Here is a 24,053-nt window from a genome sequence, read left to right as displayed (position 1 = left end):
GTCTATGTGCCTGTGGTTCTGTCAGTGTGATCATGTGATGTATCTGACCCCAGGAATGTGTCAATAAAGTTTCCCCTTCCTGGGACAATGAATTCACGGTGTTCTTATTTCAATTTCCAGGAGTGCACATAGGTAGGAAAGATCATCAATATAAAATAAGAGAAATCAGAGCTAGAAAGAAAGGTTTAGGTGTTCGTTTTTCCCGCGCGCTGTTCGGGAGTGGAATGGTAGAGAGATAGTATGATTGTGGTTCGATGAACCCTCTACCAAGCACTTAAATGTAAATTGCAGAGTAATCATGTAGATGTAGATGTAGATGCAGATGTAGATGTGTGGCAGTTTCCCAAAGGATCAACACGCCACTCGGAAGGCCACATTTTAACCCCCTTCAGATCGCTCGGTTGGCCGTAGGAAGCACGAGTGCTTCTTTCAGGCATGTTTGCTCTCTTGCTTCGCACGTTTGCTGCACACTGAGCCTTCTGGCTGTGAACATTGTCTATTAAAGGGTAAACACAGATGCCGCTCTTGTAGCTACACCAACACGCTGTCCGTTGACGGACGACGCTGAAACTATAATCAGTACATGTACTATCCCCATGGTGACATATAACGTCATCGCATCAAAATCGACGTCGTCTTTCCAGGGGTACTAGCTTTTTTCCGGCAGTGTATCTACTGCCTACAATCTTTCTGTCTGTTTGCAGGATATGGGAGCAGTTTAGTTTTTAGTAAGTGGTATAGCTATTTTTTAATCTATGTTTACATAATTAATATTCAACTGTTCGCTCCCAGCAGGATACAAGTGATATGCCTGCTTATGACTGTACAAATGTATTTTGACGCCTGTTTTCCAGATTCTGTGTAAATAATGTTTGAAATGAGATCGTCACAGGTCCACGCTGACAAGTGATTAACATCGAATTGATTGCGCCGATTCCAGGCTGAGACGCAGCACTCGGGTCTCGATAGAGGCTTTACACTGTTCACATGTCTCGACCAGCACTTCCAGCCCTGACAGGCGAGCATACTACGGGTCAGGTAGACGGCCCTACTGCCAAGTGTGAATTTCTGGGACGTGGGTTTTGCGTCCCGGGCGTAATAATTTTGGCAGTAGCGTAGTAAGCGAACTCCGGCAATGGTTTCAGACTATGGCGTGCGCCTAGACACTTCTGCGTCAGCATTTTTCTACACTATATTTGGCTAAATGGAAAGTAACTCGAGGTTAGAAACCTAACGAGTGCTACTGATTTTTAGAGGCAGTAAATTTCAGAACATTGGGTTCCGAAGACAGGTTAGTGGAGTTGGAAGATAGGTCAAGAAATATCAAGAGGCGGGTAGGAGAGATGAAAGAAGCGAAGTTAAAAAAAAAAAAAGAGGGACCAAATATAAGTCAGAAAAAAGAAAATGGAGAAAAGTATATTTTACAGTGGAGAAGAAAATTAAAGTCTGTCTTACAGATATTGAGAGAATCTCGGAACGAATCGTAAGACCTTAAAAAAAATACGTAGAAGGTACAACGTGGAAATATCCAGGAAAATCTCAAACATCGTGTCTGCAGAAACTGTTCTTCCACTGCCACTGAGTTCATCTATTTTGATGCATCTTATCCTAACAGACAATACAGTTACAACTCGAAAATCGGCCACGAATCACGCACTAATACGCCACAGTTCCCTATTAATGCGAGCAGTCTCATTTGTGTCATGGAAGTAGCCTGTATGCAGTGCGGGGCACAGCAGAATTATTACTTACTACACAATTACTGTTTACTGCAAAATGCCTAACCTTCAAATACAAGAACTATTCGAAAATAATGCATAGGTGTTAACGATTATGCTGATGTTCCAACTATTGCGAACGAACAATAGTATCAGCCACTTTCATGTTAGCAGAAACTAGTGCGCTTATCTCTCAACAGTAAAGAGTCATCAACTAAGTTATACAGGCAGGATTACAAGAAGAACACTTCCTGAACACTGGTACAATACGTATGACTTTACGGGTAAATAAGTCAGTTACGAGATGGTGATCGATCACAAAGTACTTGGTGCTGTCTGTCAGAGATACGTGAACTCACAGTCGGCCTTGGAAGACTATGATTTGGCTAACGATAGGTAAATAATTCAGGATTTTGGTCCATGACCCGGGCGCATTGAACTTCCTGTGGCAGACCTATTGAAACAAAATAGTCATCTGAACATAATTAAATATAAGGGGCGGTCAAATGAAGACGAGACGGATGGAAAAAGTACGTAAACTGATTATTACTTCAAATGTTATCGTCATAATTGTTAATACATTCGTCCCTCTGTGAGACAAGATTGCCGGTGCCTTCGTGGAAAAATTTTTGCGGTTGCCTGCGAAACAATGATTGTATCCAGGAGTGAACCTCTTCATTCCAAGCAAATTGACGGCCACAAATATGGCTCCAAAAATACTGAAGTCACATGTGAAGAAATTGGGACTATACTGAGTACGAACCAATGATTATTTTCCTCTGGGCAGCAGATCAGGTGTTGAAGTGTAGACACAAAACTGTTAGTTTTTACTGACAGGCGAAGTCCACTTCGTGGTGCAGTTACAACCATGCAGGAAACATCAGTTTGTGGTGTGTTTGTGGGGAGACTGTTTGACACAGAGAGAAAAATAAAAAACAGCACATTGACGTGAGCACAATTAAGATACGTTTATAAATATATCTGCACTTACAACTTTACACCCTGTATAGTCTGTCTCATTTTCATCTGACTGCCCCTTACGCGACACGAAAATTTTGTACTTATTTCACAGACACCCTATTGTCGTTTTTACTGTGGTTAGAAGATAGTTAGCGTGTGGTTCTCAAAAAAAATTTCAAATGTGTGTGAAATCTTATGGGACTTAACGACTAAGGTCATCAGTTCCTAAGCTTACACACTACTTAAACTAAATTATCCTAAGGACAAACACACACACCCATGCCCGAGGGAGGACTCGAACCTCCGCCGGGACCAGCCGCACAGTCCATGACTGCAGTGTGGTTCTCCTCACAAGTATATTCTGTGACTCCTCTTCGTCTCTTCTATCCACCTACATCTACTTCAACCTGCCTACTGTAATTAAACCTCTGCTTTGTTTAACCCTACACTTCCCCCTAGTCCCAGCTTGAGAATTCCTCCATGCCTCAGGCTGTGTCATATCAAGTGATCCTTTCTTTTCGACATGTTCTTCCAAAAATTTCTTTTCTCTCCAATTCGATTTTCATTAATCATCCGACCCAGTCATTGAATATTTAGCAATCATCTGCAGCACTAAATTTCAAAATCTTCTGTTCTCGTCTGTACTCCTTATCGTCACTTTTACCACTCCAAACAAATACTCTCAGAATAACTTCCTAACAAAGGAATTCATTTTCGAAGTTAATGTATTTCTCCAATTTAGAAACGTCTCCTTGCTATTGCTAGTCTGCATTTTATACCCTCTCTACTTCAGCCATCACATCTGCTACTGACAGTATCTCGTTCAATAGACTTGTTCTCATGACATCTCCTGCTTTGATTGTCTACACTGAATTATGTCTGCTTTCCATGTGTTCATTAACTTCTTATAAAAGCTTCTCAAGATATTGTCCATTCCATTCACCTGATTTTCTACATCCTTTACAATCTCCGACAGGATTAAAATGTCATCGGCAAACGTAAACTCATAAAAAAAGTCTCATATTTATTGATTTTTTTCACCTTGCACTTGAACATGGCCGAAATCGCAATAGCGAACGCCCTTCTTAACTGTTGATTCTTTTTACGTCTTTCGACTCTGAAAACTGTAGTCTGGATTCTGTACAACTTGTAAATAATCTTTTGCCAGTAGTATCTTCAGTCTTTCAATGAGCGCATTTCTGTCGAGATTGTCAAAAGCAAATGTTATGAATGTACGTTTGCCTTTCTTCAGGTTATCTTCTAAAACAGGTTGTACGGCCGCTACTGCCTCGTGTGTCCTTACACCAATTTCCTGAGTCTATCCAAAACATGCGTTGGAGATGACGATTTCGCAATTCATTGACACTTTTGATCAATGATCCAGAGACAACGAATTTGCAATACAAGACCTACTTAACCAAATACTCAATTGAACGTCATTAGCCACGAAGCGAAAGGTCTGGACTTTTACTGTTAATATCTCGCATCTCTCTTTAAAACATTAGTCATCAGTTGCGAATCTCTTCTCACTTTTTTCCCTTTGACAGCCTCTTTATCTCAGAGTAGCAATTACACTCTATGTCCTCAATTATTTGTTCGATGTATTCAAATCTCTTTATCTCTGTCATCCCCTACAGTTTTTACCCTCTACAGCTCCCTCTATTATCATGTAAGTTATTCCCTGATGTCTTAAAACGTGTACTATCATCCCGTTCCTTCTTTTTTTCAGTGTTTTCAATATGTTCACTGATGCTGAAGGGCATCTCCTCAATCCCTGTCAATCGCCATCATTCCTCACATTCGAATCTCTTCTGCTCCGTTTTCGAACAGTCCATGTTTCATTACCATACGATGCTGTTCTCTCAGAGGTTTATTCCTTAAATTAAGACTTACGTTTGGTACCAGTAGAGTTCTCGTGACCAAGAAGGCCCTATTTGCCTGTGCTAGTCTACTTTTTGTGTCGTCCTTGCTTCGTCCATCATGAGTTGTTTTGCTTCGAAGATAGCAGAATTCATTAACTTCGTCCGCTTTGTGGTCACCAATTTTGACGTTATGTTTCTCGTTATTCTCATTTCTGCTACTTCTCATGACTTTTGTTTTTTTTCGGTTTACTCTCAATCCATATTCTTTACCCATTAAATTGTTCATTCCATTCAACAAATTTTGTAATTCTTCTCCATCTTCACAGCAGATAGCCATGTGCATCAGTAAATCTTAGCGCTGATGTCCTTTGACCTTGAAATACAATCCGACCCTTGATCCTTTCTTTCATTTCCATCACTGCTTCTTCGATGTACAGGTTGAACAGTCCTACCCCCTTTCTACCCGAGCACTTCGTTCTTGGTCTTCCAGTCTTACAGCGCCCTCTTCGTTCTTGTACATATTGTATACTACTCGTCTTTCCCTACAGCGTACTAGCAGTTCCTCAAATTTCTTCTTTTTCTGTATATTATTCTTATTGCCAATTTCGATAAGATAGCATTTAAGCTGATTGTACGGTATTTCCCACACTTAGCTGCTTTTGCTATCTTCGGAATTGAATAGATGATATTTTTCTGCGAGTCTGATAGTGTATCGCCAGTCTCATGGATTCTACACTCCAAACTGAATAGTCGATTGGTTGCCACCTCCCTCAATGATATTAGGAATTTCGGTGGAATGTTATCTATTCCTTGTCCCTTATTTAATGTCAGGTCTTCCAAATGGTTCGAATGCCTCTGAGAAGTATGGGACTTTAACATCTGAGGTCATCAGTCCCCTAGAACTTAGAACTACTTAAACCTAACTAACCTAATGACATCACACGCATCTATGCCCGAGGGCAGGATTCGAACGTGCGACCGTAGCGGTCGCGCGGTTCCAGACTGAAGCGCCGGCCGGCGGTCTTCCAAAGGTATTTTACATTCTGACCAATACTAAATCTCCTGTCTCTTCCACATCGACTCCAATTTCTTCTTGTATCACGTCGTCGGACAATTCCTCCCCTTCACACAGACCTTCAATGTTCTCTTTTGACCTATCCACTCTCTCCTATGCGTTTAATATCAGAATTCCCATTGCACTCTTAATGTTTCCGCCCTTGCTTTTAATTAGACCGAAGTTTGTTTTGACGTTTCTACAAGCTGATTCACACCTTCCGACGATCATTTGTTTTTCGATTTCTTCACATATTTTCTGCAACTACTTCGTGTTGGTTGCCCTACCCTTCGTATTTATTTCTCTCCTGAGGGATTTATATTGCTGTATTCCCGTCTTTCACTGAACATTTTTGTACTTCCTCCATTCGTCGATCGACTTAAGTATTTTTTCTGTCTTCCTTGTACCTATATTTTTGCAATTTTGGTGATTTCCCTTTTTAGGGATGTCCATTTCTTTTCAACTGAACTACGTCGTGTGATATTCGTTATTCCAGCATCTATAACCGCAGAAAACGCGTCTCATCATTCATCAGTGCTTCAGTATCTCACTTCTTTCCTCGTTAATTCTTCCGAACGTGTCTTTTACATTTCAGCGTACTCTTATCATTACAAAATTGTGCTCTGAATCTATATACGAGGTCCTCTTGTGATTCGTGAACTAGCTGGCATTTATTGCCGATCTCTGTCAGTGTTCCCCCTCTCTCATTCCTAATACTAAGCCCATATTCTCCCGTAAAGGCTTCGTCTACTCCGTTCCCTGCAACCGCGATCCAAGCTCCCCGGACTGTTAAATATTCATCTCCATTTACTTAATGAATTACCCGTTCAATATCCTCTTACCTTTCTCTGTCTCTTCGTCTTCTACTTGCGACCTCGGCATGTATATTTGAACTATTATTCTCGGTGCCTTCGAACCTGATGAGAACAATCCTATCACTAAATTGTCTACAGTAACTCACTTTCTGACTTACCTTCGAATTCATAATAAATCTTGTTACCGTAGGATCGCTTAACAACACCAGAATTCAGAATTGACCCAGAATGTGATAGATGTTTCATTGAGAATGAGAGAAAAACCTCGGCCTCCACCGCAAACCGCTCTTGAGTTTCCGCCCCACGACCAGTTTCGCGCTTGTTGCAGCCGGACACCCAGAGGCTGACGACGCAGGGGGCCGCATCATAGGCGGCAGCAGCGCCTCGCTCGGCCAGTTCCCGCACCAGGCGTCCATCATCATGGACGACTCGTACCTGTGCGGCGGCTCGCTCATTTCCACCTCTGCCGTCCTCACCGCGGGGCACTGCGTCTCCGGGTGAGTTGCACACACGTATTTATTTATTTATGTATTTAATAGCTGTTCCGGGCCGTGGGTTGTTGTGACTCAGTCTGGTTAAATGGAAAAGAGGGAAAGAGGTAGTACACGATTCAAATACGTATGAGAATTGGACGTAAGTCCTACTCTCCTTCTCTTCCCAGTGTCGGTCCATCTTGTCCTCCCTCTCTCTTTGTACACTTCCTCTTGCTTCCCCCTCTCTTTGTCCATCACTTCCCTCCTCTGTCCATTTTCTCCGCCCTTCCGCCCTCCCCCCCCCCCACTCTCTCTCGATCTCCTCCTGCGCTCTCCCTCTGTTCACCTCCTCTTTTCCGCTTTCTAACTGAAATGTCTCCCTCACCTCCGTCCATCTCCTCTTTTCCCTCTCTCTGACCTTGAGCATTGCACAACTGATGCAGCTCTCCATGCCACTCTATCCTGTGCAAGCTTCTTCATCTCCCAGTATCTACTGCAACCTACATCCTTCTGAATCTGTTCAGTGTATTCATTTCTTGGTCTCCCTCTACGATTTTTACCCTCCATGGTGCCCTCCAATACTAAATTGGTGATCCCTTGATGCCTCAGAATATTCCCTACCAACCGATCCCTCCTTCTAGTCAAGTTGTGCCACAAATTTCCCTTCTCTCCAATTCTATTCAATACCTCTTCATTAGTTGTGTGATCTATCCATCTAGTCTTCAGCATTCTTCTGTAGCACCACATTTCGAAAGCTTCTATTCTCTTCTTGTCCAAACTATTTATCGTCCACGTTTCACTTGCATACATGGCTACACTCCATACAAATACTTTCAGAAACGACTTCCTGACACTTAATTCTATTGTCGATGTTAAAAAATTTCTCTTCTTCAGAAACGCTTTCCCTTGCCATTGCCAGTCTACATTTTATATCATCTTTTCTTCTACCATCATCAGTTATTTTGCTCCCCAAATAGCAAAACTCATTTACTACATTAAGCGTCTCATTTCCTAATCTAATTCCCGCAGCATCACCCGATTTGATTCGACTACATCCAATTATCCTCGTTTTGCTTTTGTTGATGTTCATATTATATCCTCCTTTCAAGACACTGTCCATTCTGTTCAACTGCTGTTCCAAGTCCTTTGCTGTCTCTGACAGAATTACAATGTCATCGACGAACCTCAAAGTTTTAATTTCTCCTCCATGGATTTTAATTCCTACTCCAAACTTTTCTTTTGTTTCCTTTACTGCTTGCTCATTATACAGATTGAATAACATCGGGGACAGGCTAGAACCCCGTCTCACTCCCTTCCTAACTACTACTTCCCTTTCATGTCCCTCGACTCTTATAACTGCCATCTGGTTTCTGTACAAATTGTAAATATCCTTTCGCTCCCTGTGTTTTACCCCTGCCACCTTCAGAATTTGAAACAGAGTATTACAGTCAATGTTGTCAAAAGCTTTCTCTAAGTCTACAAATGCTAGAAACGTAGGTTTGCCTTTCCTTAATCTTTCTTCTAAGCTAAGTCGTAGGGTCAGTATTGCCTCACGTGTTCCAACATTTCTATGGAATCCAAACTGATCTTGCCCGAGGTGAGCTTATCCAGCTTAATGCCTCCCTACACACGGTTCGTAGTAACGTCATAGCTGTCCATCCCTACATTACTTATATGGTTATACCTCCCCACCTTACTTATACGATTATAGAGGCTAGTTGTTCTCCATACATGGCTTAAAATGAAGAAAGAAGTCATTTATAGGCAGTGTCAACGTTCCTAATTTCACAACAATCCTTCTCGTCTGTGCTATGGTGTGAGTTGGATACATACTCCTATATTTGTAGCCCTCAGTCTCCGCTAAATGTTGTCGAGAAACCGCAACTCGCTGTTACGTCTACAGGCAAATCTTTTACAAACACCGTTAACTCTCGTGCATTTCGACCTAGATATCGGAGGGTTCGACGACCTTATTGTGGTCTGCAATATACTCCTCCCACCCGCCATAAACGTCGACAAAGCCACGAAGCGACACGTTGTGATACCACCACACCTGATATTCTTCAAGGTCTCTTTATAACCATCCCGTGTGTAACGCAGTGTCGTCTTGTGAAGTACTTAAAATGCTAAGCGGTCTTCTTCACAACACTGATTGTATTCCTGAGTAAGACCACTATAACGATATCAAACGTGGCATATTTCAACATTTTATTTTAGATGTTTTACAAAATGACGCAGCAGTACACCCAGAAAGATTCTAATGCGACTGACAACGGCTGCGAAAGCCTGTGTTACTCTGTTTATACCGATGAGACGAAACATTACCTACTTAATAGTATGTTGGTCCACTTTCGGATTGCAATACAGCACCAGTTCTGCGCGGTACTGAGTAGTCAAGTGCACGGTAGCTTTCCCGAGGATGTGGCACCGAGTGTCTACGCGATGGTCACACAATACCCGCAAATTACGGGCCGGTTTTTTGTGGGAGCGGAGCTGTCGCTCGATAGCGTCTGCGGTGCTGATCGGATGAATCTGGATGCAAATATATTAATGCGAGTTCACTATCATGCTCTTCAAACTACTGTAGTACCATTCTGGCCTTGTGACACTGACACTTATCCTGCTGGAAGATGCCATCGCCGTTGCGGGTCCAGAATGAAAGGATGCAGGTGCTCTGGAATAATGTTCATCGCGCCTTCGATCACAGCCAAAGATTTCATGGAAGCCTAGTTGAGTGACCGCTGTAGCTTAGCACTAGCCCCACCGACCGGCGTTTGTGGTGCAGTACATGTTTCGAGCAGCGGTTCGCCTAGATGGCGGCGTAAGTCGACACAACCATCGATCTCGTGTAACAAATTTTAAATTTCCTTTTCAAGAAATCGCTCACACGGAGAATCATACAAACATACCTTCTTTTGACTACCGGGCAGACTTCCGTATGGACGTCATAGTAATAAGCATCCCTGGCGTAGAGAAATACTGTAAGTGAACGATTTGAAAGCAAATAAATCACCAAGTCAGGACGGAACGCCAATTCGGTTTTACTAAGAGTACTCTACGGCATCGGCCCGTTATCTAGCTTGCATTTATTGTGAATCTCTCGTCCAGCACAAGGTCCCAAGTGACTGAAGAAAAGCGCGGCTGACTTCATTAAGTAAGAAGGGTAAAAGAACGGACCCGCAAAATTACAGATCAATATCCCTAACTTCGGTTTTCTGCAGAATCCTTCAACACATTCTCAGTCCGAATACAATAAATTTTCTTGAGACCGAGAACCTTATGACAACGAATCAGCATGGTTTTAGAAAGAATCGCTCGTGCGAAACTCAGATTCCCTTTTTCTCACATGACATACTGCGATCGATCGATGAAGGGCAACAGAAAGTTTCAGTATTTCTAGATTTCCGGAAAGCATCTGACACGGCGCCTCACTGCAGCCTGTTAACGAAGATACGAGCATACGGAATAAGTTCACAGATATGTGAGTGGATCGAAGACTTATTAAGTAGTAGAACCCAATATGTTGTCTTCGTCACGAGAGCATCAAGGAAGTGTAACAGGACCAATGTTGTTCTCTAAACATATAAATGATTTGGCGGACAGGGTGGGCAGCAATCTGTGGTTCTTTGCTGATAATGCTGTGGTGTACGGTAAGGTGTCGAAGTTGAGTGACTGTACGAAGATACAAGACGACGTATACGAAATTCGTAGTTGGTGTAATGAAAGACAGCCAGCTCTAAATGGGGAAAAATGTAAGTTAATGCTGATGAGTAGGAAAAAACAAACCTGCAATGTTCAGTTACAGTATCACTAGGGTCCTCCTTGACACAGTAATGTCTTTAAATATCTGGGCGTAACGTTGCAAAGCGATATAGCGATATGAAGTGGAAGGAGCATGTGAGAATGGTGGTAGGGAAAGATAATGGTCGACTTCGGTTTATTGAGAGAATTTTAGGAGAGAGTGGTTCACCTGTGAAGGAGACCGCATGTAGGATGCCTATTCTTTATTGCTCGAGTGTTTGGGGTCCGTACACAGGTAGGATTGAAGAAAGACATCGAAGCAGAAACGGGCTGCTAGATTTGTAACCGGTAGACTCGAACAACACGTAAGCGTTATGGTGATGCTTCGGGAACTCAAAAGGGAATCCCTGGAGGGAAGGCGATGTTCTTTTCGAGAAACACTGTCGAGGAAATTTAGAGAACCGGTATCTTAAGCTCACTGCGGAATGATTCTACTGCCGCCGACGTACATTGCGGGTAAGAACAACGAAGATAAGATTCGAGAAACCAGGTCTTATACTGCAACTGTGCTATAGGGGTAACGTGCTTGATTAATAATTAATCTAATCGTCCTCGGTCCCGGGCTCGAAATCCGCCACAGCTTGAATTTTGATTAATAACCAGCGCTGCCGGACGAAGACTTCTGGCATAAGAAGTCAACCTCATTCTCCAACGGCCTTGTCAAAGAGGGTAGAGGAGCGGACAGAGGTTCAGGCCACTCTCTTGCCCTTGGGGTGGAAAACTGCTCCTAAAGGCAGAAGAATCAGCAATGATCAACGGCAAAGGGATGCAGAAGGCAGTGGGAACCATTGCATTAAAGACACAGAACGTGAGCCGAGCGGTCTAAGGCGCTGCAGTCATGGACTGTGCGGCTGGTCCTGGAGGAGGTTCGAGTCCTCCCTCGGGCATGGGTGTGTGTGTTTGTCCTTAGGGTAATTTAGGTTAAGTAGTGTGTAAGCTTAGGGACTTATGACCTTAGCAGTTAAGTCCCATAAGATTTCACACACATTTGAACACACAACGTGTATCCACAGCACTGGTGGCCTCTAATAGAAAAAAGCGTTATGGTTATCTCTCCATTGCAAAAGATTTCGGAATAGTCCCCCATTCAGATTTCAGGGAGGGTACTGCCAAGAGGAGGCGATCATGAGAAAAAGACTGAATGACCAACGAAAGGATGACGTTCTGCGAGTCGGGGAGTGGAATGTCAGAAGCTTGAACGTAGTAGGGAAGCTAGAAAATCTGAAAAGCGAAATGTAAATGCCCAGTATGTAGAATTCGTTATGAATGGAAAGGTAAGGGAGATAGTGTGTTACTGTGACCAGTTTAATAACAGGTTTGTTCTTATCAGAATCGACAGCGAACCATCACCGACAACGATCGTTCACGTACACATACCGACTTCGCAAGTCGAAAATGAAGAGATCGAGAATGTATACGAGAATACTGAAAGGGTAATACAGTACGTGAAGGGAAATGAAAATCAGATAGTCTTGAGAGGACTGGAATAAAGATGAAGGGGAAGGAGTAGAAGAAACGGTTACCGGAGAATATGGCCTTGTGAAAAGGAATGACAGAAGAGAAAAACTAATTGAGTTGTGTAACAAATTTCAGTTAATAATAACGAATACTCTCTTCATGAATCACAAGAGGAGGAGGTATACTTAGAAAAGGCTGGGTGATAGGGGAAGATTTCAGTTAGAACATATTATGGTCAGACAGAGATTCTGAACTCAGATAGTGGATTGTAAGGCATACCGAGGAGCAGGCATAGACTCGGATCATAATATAGTGGTGATGAAGAGTATCCTGAAGTTTAGGAGATTAGTCAGGGAGAATCAATATGCAAAGAAGTGGGATACGAAAGTACTAAGGAACGACAAGATACGGTCGAAGTTCTCTAATACTATAGATACAGCAATAAGGAATAGCTCAATAGGCATGGACATCTCTAAAAAGGGCAACCACAGAATTTGGACAGAAAAACTTATGTACATAGAAGATAACTGTGAAGAAACCATGGGTGACAGAAGAAATGCTTCAACTGATCCATGAAAGAAGTAAGTATAAAAATGTTCAGGAAAATTCTGGAGTACAGAAATACAAGGCATTTAGGAATGAAATAAATAGGAATTGCAAGGAACCTAAGGAGAAGTTGCTGCATGAAAAATGTAAAGAAGTCGAAAAAGATATAATTGTCCGTAGGACTGACTCGGCGGTCAGGAAAGTGAAAACAATCTTCGGTAAAATTAAAAGCAAGGGTGGTAACATTAAGAGTGCAACGGGAATACTACTCTTAAATACAGAAGAGAGAGCAGGTACGTGGAAAGAGTACACTGAAGATCTCTATGAGGGGGAAGATTTGTCTGATGGGGTAGAAGAAAAAACAGGAGTCGATTTAGAACAGATAGGGGATCCAGTATCAGAATCAGAATCTAAAAGAGCTTTGGAGGACTTAAGATCAAATAAGGCAGAAGGAATAGGTAACATTCCGTTAGAATTTATCATATCATTGGGGGAAGTGGCAACAAAACAACTACTCATGTTGCTGTGTAGAATATACGAGTCTGACGACATACCACCTGACTTTCGGAAAAAAACATCATTCATGCAATTCCGAGGACTGCGACAGCTGACAAGCGCGAGAATTACCGCACAATCAGCTTAGCAAGTCGGGCATGCAAGTTTCTGGCAAGAATAATATACAAAAAATGGAAAAGAAAATAGAACATGTGTTAGATGACCAGTTTGGCTTTAGGAAAGATAATGCCACCAGAGAGGCAATTCTGACGTTGCGGTTGATGATGGAAGCAAGACTAAAGAAAAATCAATACACGTTCATAGGATTTGTCAACCTAGAAGAAGCGTTTGACAATGTCAAATGGTACGTTTGAAATTCTGAGAAAAATAAAGGTAAGCTACAGGGAGAGGCAGTTAATACACATTATAATAAGAATGGACGACCAAGAGCGAAGTGCTCGGATTAAAAAGGGTGTAAGACAGGGATGTAGTCTTTCGTCCCCACTGTTCAATCAGTACATCGAATAAAAAATAATGGAAATAAAAGAAGGGTTCAGGAGTGAGATTAAAATTCAAGGTGAACGGTTATCAATGATATGATTCGCTGATGACATTGCTTTCATGAGTGAAAGTGAAGAAGAATTACATGATCTGCTGAATGTACTGTACCGTCTACAGAGTACAGAATACGTCTTGAGAGTAAATCGAAGGATGACGAAAGTACTGTGATGAGACGTAACAGACATGAGAACGATGAGACACTTAACATCAGGTTTGATGGTCACGAAGTTAAGGAATTCTAGTACCTACGCAGCAGACTAAACACTGAATGACGGAGCAAGGAGGACATCAAAAGCAAACTAGCACTGGCAAAAAGGCATTCCTGTCCAAGACAAGTCTACTAGTATCATACATAGGCCTAAATTTGAGGGAGAAATTTCTGAGAATGTACCTTTGTAGCACAGCATTGTACGGTAGCGAAACATGGGTTGTGGGAAAATCGGAACAGAAGAGAACCTAAGTATTTAAGATGTGGTGCTACAGACGAATGATGACAAGATGACAGGACATCTTTTAAGACATCGGGGAATGGCTTCCATGGTACTAGAGGGAGCTGTAGAACGAAAAACTGTAGAGGAAGACAGTGACTGGAATACATCCAGCAAATAACTGAGGACGTAGGTTGCAAGAGTTACTCTGAGACGAGGTCGTCGGGGCAAGAGAAGAATTCGTGGCGGGCCACATTAGATCAGTCGGAAGACTGATGACAAAGAAAAGGAACGGAGATATACAGTCAGTCGTTTCTTCCTGGCTCTATTTGCGAGTGAAACTGGAAAGGAAATGATTAGTAGTGTTACAGGGCACCCTCAGCCATGCACCGTACGGTGGCTTATGGCGTATCTATGTAGACGCAGATGTAGGACAAGAAACGTGACTTTCGCGACCAGATGACGCGTTTTCATCGATCCGTGCTCTATTTGCGACGACGTACCGATGTCGTTGGGTCAGTATGGGAACATGTAGGGGTCGCCTACTGCAGAGTTCTGTGTTCATCGATGTAAGCTGAACGGTGTGTTCCGAAGCGCTTGTACTCAGTTGTCACATCTGCCACAAATCGCCATCTTTCCTCCTTTATAAAGCAGGCAAGCCTTCCACTTCCATGATCTGACATGAGGAGTGGAATTCCAACACCTTGTCGCATACTCGCGGTTTGACCATCCTTTAACCATTTTCCATAGATGCCTCCCAACAGTAGCACGCAAATAGCAGACTAGTTTCGCTGGTTTCGTGATGCTCGTTCCCAGGTCCCGGGCCACAGCAACCTGTCCTTTGCCAAAGTCGCTTCTTGTTATTGCTGTTGTGGCCTTGAGTCCGAAGACTGGTCTGACGCAGCTCCCCATGCTAATCTCCTGTGCAAGCCTCTTCATCTACGCATAACTATTTCAACCTACTTCCTTTTGAACCCGCTTTCCTTATTCATCTGTTTGTCACCCTCTATAGTTTTTCCCCTCCCTCTACACTTCCCTCCAGAACTAAATTGATGATCCTTTGATGTCTCAGTTACGTTACAAATTTCTTTTCTCCCCAGTTCTGTTCAGGAGCTCCTCATTAGTTACACGATCAACCCACATAAACATCAGCATTCTTCTGCAGTGCCACATTTCAAAAGACTCTGCTCTCTTCTTTAAACTGTTTTTCGCACATGCTTCCCTTCCAGACTTGGCTAGACTCCATACAAATACTTTCAGAAAAGATTCCAATATTCGATGCTAACAAATTTATCTTCTTCAGAAACGCTTTCCTTGCCATTGTCAGTCTACATTTTATATCCTGTCTACTTCGCCATCGTGTGTTATTTTACTGCCCAAATAGCAAAACTCATACTACCTTTTGTGACTCATTTCCTTATCAGATTCCCTAAGCATCGTCTGATTTAACTCAACTACATTTCATTACGTTTGTTATGCTTTTGTGGAAAATCGTATTGTAGCCTCCTTTCAAGACACAGTTCATTTCATTCAGCTGCTCTTAAAAGTCTTTTGCTGTCTCTGACAGAGTTACAGTGTCATCGGCAAACTTCAAAGTTTTTATTTTTCTCCGGAAACTTTAATTCCTTCTCCAAATTTTGTTTCTTTTATTGCTTGCTCGATGTACAGACTGAATAACATCTTTGATAGACTACAACCCTTTCTCAATACCTTCTCAACCAGAGCTTCGCTTTTATGCCCCCTGATTCTTGTAACTGCCATCTGGTGTCTGTACAAGTTGTATATGACCTTTCGCTCTCTGTGTTTTTGCCCTGGTACATTCAGAATTTCAGAGTGTATCCCAGTCGGCACTGTCAAATGCTTTACTCAAATCTACAAAAGCTCCAAATGTGGATATACAAATTTTAAACGCGTAGATTTACTTTTCCTTACCATATCTCTTAACATAAGCCGCAGGATCAGTATCGCTTCGAGTTTTCCTACATTCCTCCGGAATTGAAACTGATCTCCCCCGAGGACGACTTCTACCACTTTTTTCTTCTTCTGTAAATAATTCATGTTAGTATTTTGCATTCATGACTTATTAAACTGATAGTTAATTAATAGTCACTCCTGTCAGCGCCTGCTTTGTTTGGAACTGGAATTACTGCATTCTTCTTTAAGTCTGAGGGTATTTAGTACGTCTGATACATCTTGACTGTCAGGTGGGACAGTTTTATTTGGCTGGACCTCCCAAGAATACCAGTATTTCTAAGGGAGCGTCGTCTGGTGCCTTGTTTCAACTTAGATCTTTCAGCGCTCTGTAGAATTCTTTTCGTGCTATCATATCTCCTATCTGTAAAACTGCCTTCAAGTGCAGTTTTCTTGTATAGCACTTCTGTACGTTCCTTTCACCTTTCAGCTTTCCTTCCTGTGCTTGGTATTGGTTTTTCGTCTGAGCTTTTAATTTTCATACAGCTGCTTTTTTTCTCCAAACGTCTCTTTAATTTTCCTATAGGTGGTACCTTTGCCGTAGTTATATATGCTTCTAGGCATTCCAGCATAGAGACTTTGCATTTCCTGTTAATCTCATTTTTACACCTTCATATTGCCTTTAGCCTGTTTCATTTGCTTCATTTTTATATTTTCTTCTTTCGCCAACTAAATTCAGTATGTTCTGTGATACCCAAGGTTTCAACTAGGCCTTGTATTTTTACTTATTTGATCCTCTGTTGCCTTCGCTATTTCACATCTCAAAGTTACCCATTCGTCTTCTACCATATTCCTTTCCCCTGTTGTCGTCAAATGCTGCCTAATGCTCTCTCTGAAACTCTAAATAACCTCTGGTTCTTTCAACTTATCCAGGTCCTGTCTTCTTAATTTCCTACCTTTCTGCATTTTTTTTTTTCAAATTCATTCTCTAGTTCATAACGAATTCATTGTAGTCAGAGTTCGCACCTGTCCCTGGAAATGTCTAACAATTCAAAATTATTTGCAAAAACTCTGTCTTACCATTATACAATCAATTTGCAAATGTTCAAATGTGTGTGAATTCCCAAGGGACCAAACTGCTGAGGTCATCGGTCCGTAGATTTACGCACTACTTAAACTAACTTATGCTAAGAACAACACACACACCCATGCCCGAGGCAGGACTCAAAGCTCCGGCGGGAGGGGCCGTGCAATCCGTTATATGGCACCTCAAACCTCGCGGCCACTCCGCGTGGCAATCTGTAAACTTCCGGTGTCTATATGTCTCTTCCACCTCCACAACCACGTTGTATAATTCTTAAGCCATTTGTCAGCAATGATTAAATTATTTTCCTCGCAAAATTCTAGCAGGCTGCTTCCTCTTTCATTCATTTTCCCCTGTCCATATTCACCTACTGTTTTCCCTTCTCGTTCTTCTACTACTATCTAACTACAGTCCCTTATCATACTTAAATTTTCGTCTCCCTTAACTATATGAGTAATTTCTTTTACTTCATCACTACAATTTCCATTCGCTTCATCATCTGCACAGGTGGTTGGCGTATAAATGGTTCAAATGGCTCTGAGCACTATGCGACTTAACTTTTGAAGTCATCAGTCGTCTAGAACCTAGAACTAAATAAACCTAACTAACCTAAGGACATCATACACATCCATGCCCGAGGCAGGCTTCGAACCTGCGACCGTAGCGGTCGCCCGGTTCTAGACTGTAGCGAGTTGGCGTATAACCATATACTGGTATGGTGAGTGTTGGCTTCAAGTCTGTCTTGGCTACGATAATGCCTTTACTATGCTATTCGTAGTAACTTACATGCATTCTTGTTTTGTTATTGATTATTACCCCTATTTGATTTTGTGTTTATAACCCTGTATTCGGCTGCCCAGAATCTATTCATCCTGCCAGCGAACTTCGTTAATTCCCACTATACCTAACTTCAGTCTATCCATTTCCCTTTTTAAATTTTCTAACCTACCTGCTGCCCGATTATGGGTTCTAACATTCCACGGTACGACCTGTAAATTACCAGTTTTGTTTTTGCTGATGACGACTCGTCTTGAGTCGTCCCACCTAGAGGTTTGAATGGTGGACTGTTTTACTTTCGGCATATTTTACCCAAGAGGGTGCCATTATGATTTAACCGTTCAGGAGAGCTGCATAGCATCGGGAAAAATAAAGTCTGTAATTTGCTCTTCGCACCACAGCAGGGGAACGGCATCTTGGTTGACGTTACAATGCCAGATCAGTAACTCACCCAGATCGTTGCTCCTGAAATTACTGAAAAGGCTGCTGGTCATAAGGAACCACACGTTTGTCTGGCCTCTCAAAGGATGCCCCTCCGTTTTTTTACGCCTAAGGTACACTTATATCGTTGAGGCACTCAATTCTTCCCCTCGCCAACACGACAAGGTCCATGGTTCATGGACGGAGGGAGAGAAGGGGGCTACGGAGGACGGGCAAAGAGGCTGATGTCAGTTGATTTCCCATTTTCGTCCCTATCATCGCTGGAATAATTTCCGTTTCGTTACTGCTCCGCTTGTTCTCTGTGGTTAGAAACAGCTTGAAATGGTTGTAAGGATAGTGCAGGATCGATTGTGCAGGGAAATAATTGTTCAGAAAAAAATGGATACGTTGCGCCGTTTCCGAGTTAGTTAACACTGAAGTTGGCCATTCAGGCCGTTGCGTGCATGAGTTCAAATGGCCCGACAGACACGGTTAGTGTCCGTTGTTGTCATAGTGTAGACTATAGCGCACCAGACTGCTCAACCTTTGGCTCGGCTTGTCTCCTCACTATCGTACCATGTACAATTTTTGTGTCATTCTCTTGTTCGTTTTTACGAAAATAAACTAAGAATGCATTTGGCGACACCGTCTCTGGCGGGCCTCTTGAAACTCTGCGCGCAACTATCTGATTAGCTAACTTCAATCCTAATTAACTTGGCGCAACGTATCGATTGTTCTGTTAACAGTTGTTTCTCAGCAGAACCTACCCTGCAAATCTCTCGCAAACTTTTCCGATTGTTTCTGGCCACCCTGTACGCTCTCCTAAGCGCGGCACGTGCCCGCAACCCTAGCAGGCGGCACTGAATCTCGTTGCTGGCCGTGGTCGTTACGTTTGGGCTCATCAGTGCATGCTTCGTAAAGGTGTCCGAGGACACTATGGTGCAAAATAGGCTTCAAATAGTATCATTGTGATGCGATGCTGTATTTCATTGCCATAATACTCGTACCTGCGGTAAGGCAACGTTAACTTCTTGACAATAGATCGCATGCGAACTAGAATGGTTGTCACGGTCGCTAAAAATCAAATAGTGGGACGGCGGAGTAACTCTCCTCAGTTAGATCAATCCATCACTTTTCTCGTTGTTAATGACATCCTGTGAGTCTTGTTCCAGCAGTTTTAGCATTATAGTAATGAGAACTTTGGTAGAAATCAGCACAAGTATGTCCCATTTTGTAGGAGATTTTTGACAGATCGAAATGAATGATAGTCAGTTGAATTAATGGTTCCTTTGACGTATGTTAAACGTAGATGCGAACAGAAATTAACTAATAGGTTTGGTTATTACGAGAGGTAGTGACAAAGTTTTAATTATCACTTCGAAAAACAAAAATTGATATTACAATGAAATGATCATTCTTAGCTGCTTGCAGGTGTTGACATACGTCAACGGAGACTGATGAAAATGTGTGCCCCGACCGGGACTCGAACCCAGGATCTCCTGCTTACATGGCAGACGCTTTATCCAATTTTTTGTTTGTTTGTTTTTGTTATTGATCGTTATGTTTGGTCGTTGCGGACGTAGCAAGACATCTTGTTCAAGTTCGGTGGTTGATCCTTCCACTCAGTTTTTTTGTTACAGAGGCCAACCGGCTCTCTGACCGAACACGCTGAGCTACCGTGCCGGCTGTCCAGATAAGCCACCGAGGACACAGAGGATGGTTCGACTGCAGGGATTTATCTCTGGCACGCCTCCCGCGAAACCCACATTCTCAACGTATTGACCCGCACTACATTCGTAGTGCCCCCACCCATTATACTCATTACTCGCGGCGCGTTGCCGATTCCCCGTCAGAGTTCGGGCACTGTTTGTGCGTTCGCACAGAAGAAGAAGATGGTCAAGTGGCCGGTATGGTATCTGTTCTTTCGCACATGTCCGAAAGAACAGATACCATCTTAGTATATATAAAAATTAATATGATTGTTAACGGGTACAAGTCTGTAATTCTGGAACACAATGGAATCATGCCGCACAGTACCGCAGCACGCCGCAGGGTGCGCCCAAAGAAAATGGTGCAGCCGAATGATAAGGAGGAGATGTAATTAACTGCATAACTTTATTTTTTAAAGGTGATGGTTAAAACTTGAGGACTAAATTACGGTTTATCGCCTCCAGAAAGTGGTTGTCCCACCTGCTTTCAATCGCTGATTCTTGTGTTACGAGCGATCGTCCTGCCACGACAGGTTCAGCACGTGGGAGGTGGGCCTGGGAGGCCTGCGCTACCAGGGCAGCGAGTCCGGCAAGGTGATCCTAGTGACCAGGTCGGCGACGGCGCACAGCGGCTACAACTCCCAGACGCTCACCAACGACGTCGCCGTCGTCTTCCTGGGCACCAACGTCCAGCTCAGCGGTAAGTCTCACACAAACGCGCATGCAAAAAGCAATGTCCAGGAGGAAACAGACCGGGTGAATGTGAGTAGCGTGAGGAGGAGGAAAGGGAATAAGGTTTGCGGCATTTATTCGTAGCAAGAAAGTAAATAACCCAAAGTGTAATAACCGTTACATACAAGATCAGCCCTTATACCTTACAGCAAAAACTTAAGTGATTTTCAAACTGCAACTAAGATCGACGAACACGACGCACACACATTCAGTTATTGTTGTTGTGGTCTTCCGTCCTGAGACTGGTTTGATGCATCTCTCCATGCTATTCTATCCTGTGCAAGCTTCTTCATCTCCCAGTACCTACTACAGCCTTCATCCTTCTGAATCTGCTTAGTGTATCCTCTCTTGGTCTCCCTCTACGATTTTTACCCTCCACGCCGCCCTCCAGTACTAAATTGGTGATCCCTTGATGCCTCATAACATGTCCTACCAACCGATCCCTTCTTCTAGTCAAGTTGTGCCACAAACTCCTCTTCTCCCCAATTCTATTCAATACCTCATCATTAGTTATGTGATCTACCTATCTAATCTTCAGCATTCTTCTGTAGTGCCACATTTAGAAAGATTCTATTCTCTTCTTGTCTAAACTATTTATCGTCCATGTTTCACTTGCATACATGGCTACACTCCATACAAATACTTTCAGAAACGACTTCCTGACACTTAAATCTATACTCGATGTTAACAAATTTCTCTTCTTCAGAAACGCTTTCCTTGCCATTGCCAGTCTACATTTTATATCCTCTCTACTTCGACCATCATCAGTTATTTTTCTCCCCAAATAGCAAAACTCCTTTACTACTTTGAGTGTCTCATTTCCTAATCTAATTCCCTCAGCATCACCCGACTTAATTCGACTACATTCCATTATCCTCGTTTTGCTTCTGTTGATGTTCATCTTATATCCTCCTTTCAAGACACTGTCCATTCCGTTCAACTGCTCTTACACGTCCTTTGCTGTCTCTGACAGAATTACAATGTCATCAGTGAACCTCAAAGTTTTTATTTCTTCTCCATGGATTTTAATACCTACTCTGAACTTTTCTTTTGTTTCCTTTGCTGCTTGCTCAACATACAGATTGAATAGCATTGGGGAGAGGCTACAACCCTGTCTCACTCCATTCGCAACCACTGCTTCCCTTTCATGTCCCTCTTATAACTGCCATCTGATTTCTGTACAAATTATAAATAGCCTTTCGCTCCCTGTATTTTACCCCTACCACCTTCAGAATTTGAAAGAGAGTATTCCAGTCAACATTGTCTAAAGCTTTCTCTAAGTCTACAAATGCTAGAAACGTAGGTTTGCCTTTTCTTAATCTTTCTTCTAAGATAAGTCGTAGGGTCAGTATTGCCTCACGTGTTCCAACATTTCTACGGAATCCAAACTGATCTTCCCCGAGGTCGGCTTCTACCAGTTTTTCCATTCGTCTGTAAAGAATTCGCGTTAGTATTTTGCAGCTGTGACTTATTAAACTGATAGTTCGGTAATTTTCACATCTGTCAACACCTGCTTTCTTTGGGATTGGGATTATTATTTCTTCTTGAAGTCTGAGGGAATTTCGCCTGTCTCATACATCTTGCTCACCAGATGGTAGAGTTTTGTCAGGACTGGCTCTCCCAAGGCTGTCAGTAGTTTAATGGAATGTTTTCTACTCCCGGGGCCTTGTTTAGACTCAGGTCTTTCAGTGCTCACACATTCAGTATAAAAAATAATATGACGGCATCTCGCTCTATCAGGTACAGCAAATGCCACAACTGATTTTTTCTTCCAGTCAATATTTCCATACTATTCAAATTTAAGCCATAATATTGTTCTTCCGAAGCAGTTTGACAAGTTTAAGGACAGTGTGCAGGTACATTTACTTGCTTGATGATTTTTATCCATCGTTACGAAAGCAAATCTTATTCGATCTAGTTTATCACCAAGAGCTCTAAAATAAATAAAGAATGTCGTTGACAATTCATTACCATGCAAAGTGTTATTTTCAAAGGTTGGCAACATCATCGTTGAAAAGGAAAAAAATACATCGTGTGGCAAAATGTCTTTCTGAATTCACTGCCTCAAACGTATTGGAGATAATCACAGTTTCCTTGTATGTGTAAAAGACCAATATATGTTAATGTTGATGATTTCTCAATGCTATTTGCAATTTAGGACTGTTTTCGCTCAGAATCTTAATCAACTACATTTACTGTAATTTATTAATCCTTAATTTTTTTATTTATTTTAAAAACAATGAAAATGTTACAATTTTTGCTTCTAAAAATTAAAATCCTCCCGAAAAACGTGTGTGTAAAAAAAACCACAGAACTTTAACAAGTTTAAATAATAACATGTTCCTCACCAAAGTTTTTCACACAAGAAGATTTAAAAACAGTGAGAAGACACACTTACTTGCTTTATGTTGCTGTATAACAATTTGAAAATCAAACCCTTCTTGATGAAAATTTTGATGTGTAGAAAATAAAATATGTGGTAAAAATTAATATTTTGCTCTCGATATTTCACGATATGTCACAGGATCTATATTTTTTTCGATGATGATTTTGCCAGCGTTTGAAAGTATCCTCTTAAATGCTAATGAAGAGTCTATCAGATTTTTTAAAATCTATTTTAGGGTCAGTATGGACATCAGAATATTTATCGAACGTTAATGTATCGATTGTGGGACAGTGGAGCTACTGTACTCGGTTAGACCACACCGTCACTTTTTTCGTTGTTATCGACATCCTTTGCATCTTGTTGCAACAGTTCCAACACTATAGTAATAAGAACTTTGTTATATTTGGTAGAAATCAGTACAACAAAGTCCCATTTTGTCGAACAGTTTGACGGATAGAGATGAATGATTGCCAGTGAAATTATTTTTTCCTTTCACGTATATTTTCGATGTATCTACGGAGGAAAATTAACTTATAGGCTTGGTTATTACGAAAAGTGGTGACAAAGTTTTAATTGTCACCTCAGCAAATAAAATTTAATTTGAATGTTAGCAGGCACAAGTCTGTAGTTCTGGAACACACTGAAATCCACGAGGCAAAGTACCGAAGCACGCCGCTAGAGAAGCCCAAAGAAAATTTTCCGAATTTTGCCATCACTTAGCTTATTTGCGGCTGCCACAAAGACTTACACTCAATTATTTAGACTATTAAGTAACGTTACGTTGTCAGAGACGATAATTTGATAGTTAGTGTTTCCGAAATGATTGTAATCAGCTTCACAGTCAGGTTTAAATTTATTTCTCT

General features: G+C 42.0%; 1 protein-coding gene across 1 annotated transcript in view; it reads left to right on the top strand.

Moving 5' to 3' along the window:
* LOC124775632 (brachyurin-like) overlaps window positions 1-24,053 on the top strand; it is a 110,532-nt gene that overhangs the window by 76,369 nt on the left and 10,110 nt on the right. The window contains exons 2-3 of the mRNA XM_047250461.1: window positions 6,738-6,906; window positions 20,606-20,772. Coding sequence (XP_047106417.1) covers window positions 6,738-6,906; window positions 20,606-20,772 — 336 coding nt within the window. The remainder of the gene's footprint in view (window positions 1-6,737; window positions 6,907-20,605; window positions 20,773-24,053) is intronic.

Source organism: Schistocerca piceifrons, chromosome 2, assembly GCF_021461385.2.
Source record: "Schistocerca piceifrons isolate TAMUIC-IGC-003096 chromosome 2, iqSchPice1.1, whole genome shotgun sequence".
NCBI classification, from domain to species: domain Eukaryota; kingdom Metazoa; phylum Arthropoda; class Insecta; order Orthoptera; family Acrididae; genus Schistocerca; species Schistocerca piceifrons.
The sequence above is the reverse complement of the archived record's forward strand: the minus strand, read 5'-3'. Positions and strand labels throughout refer to the sequence as shown.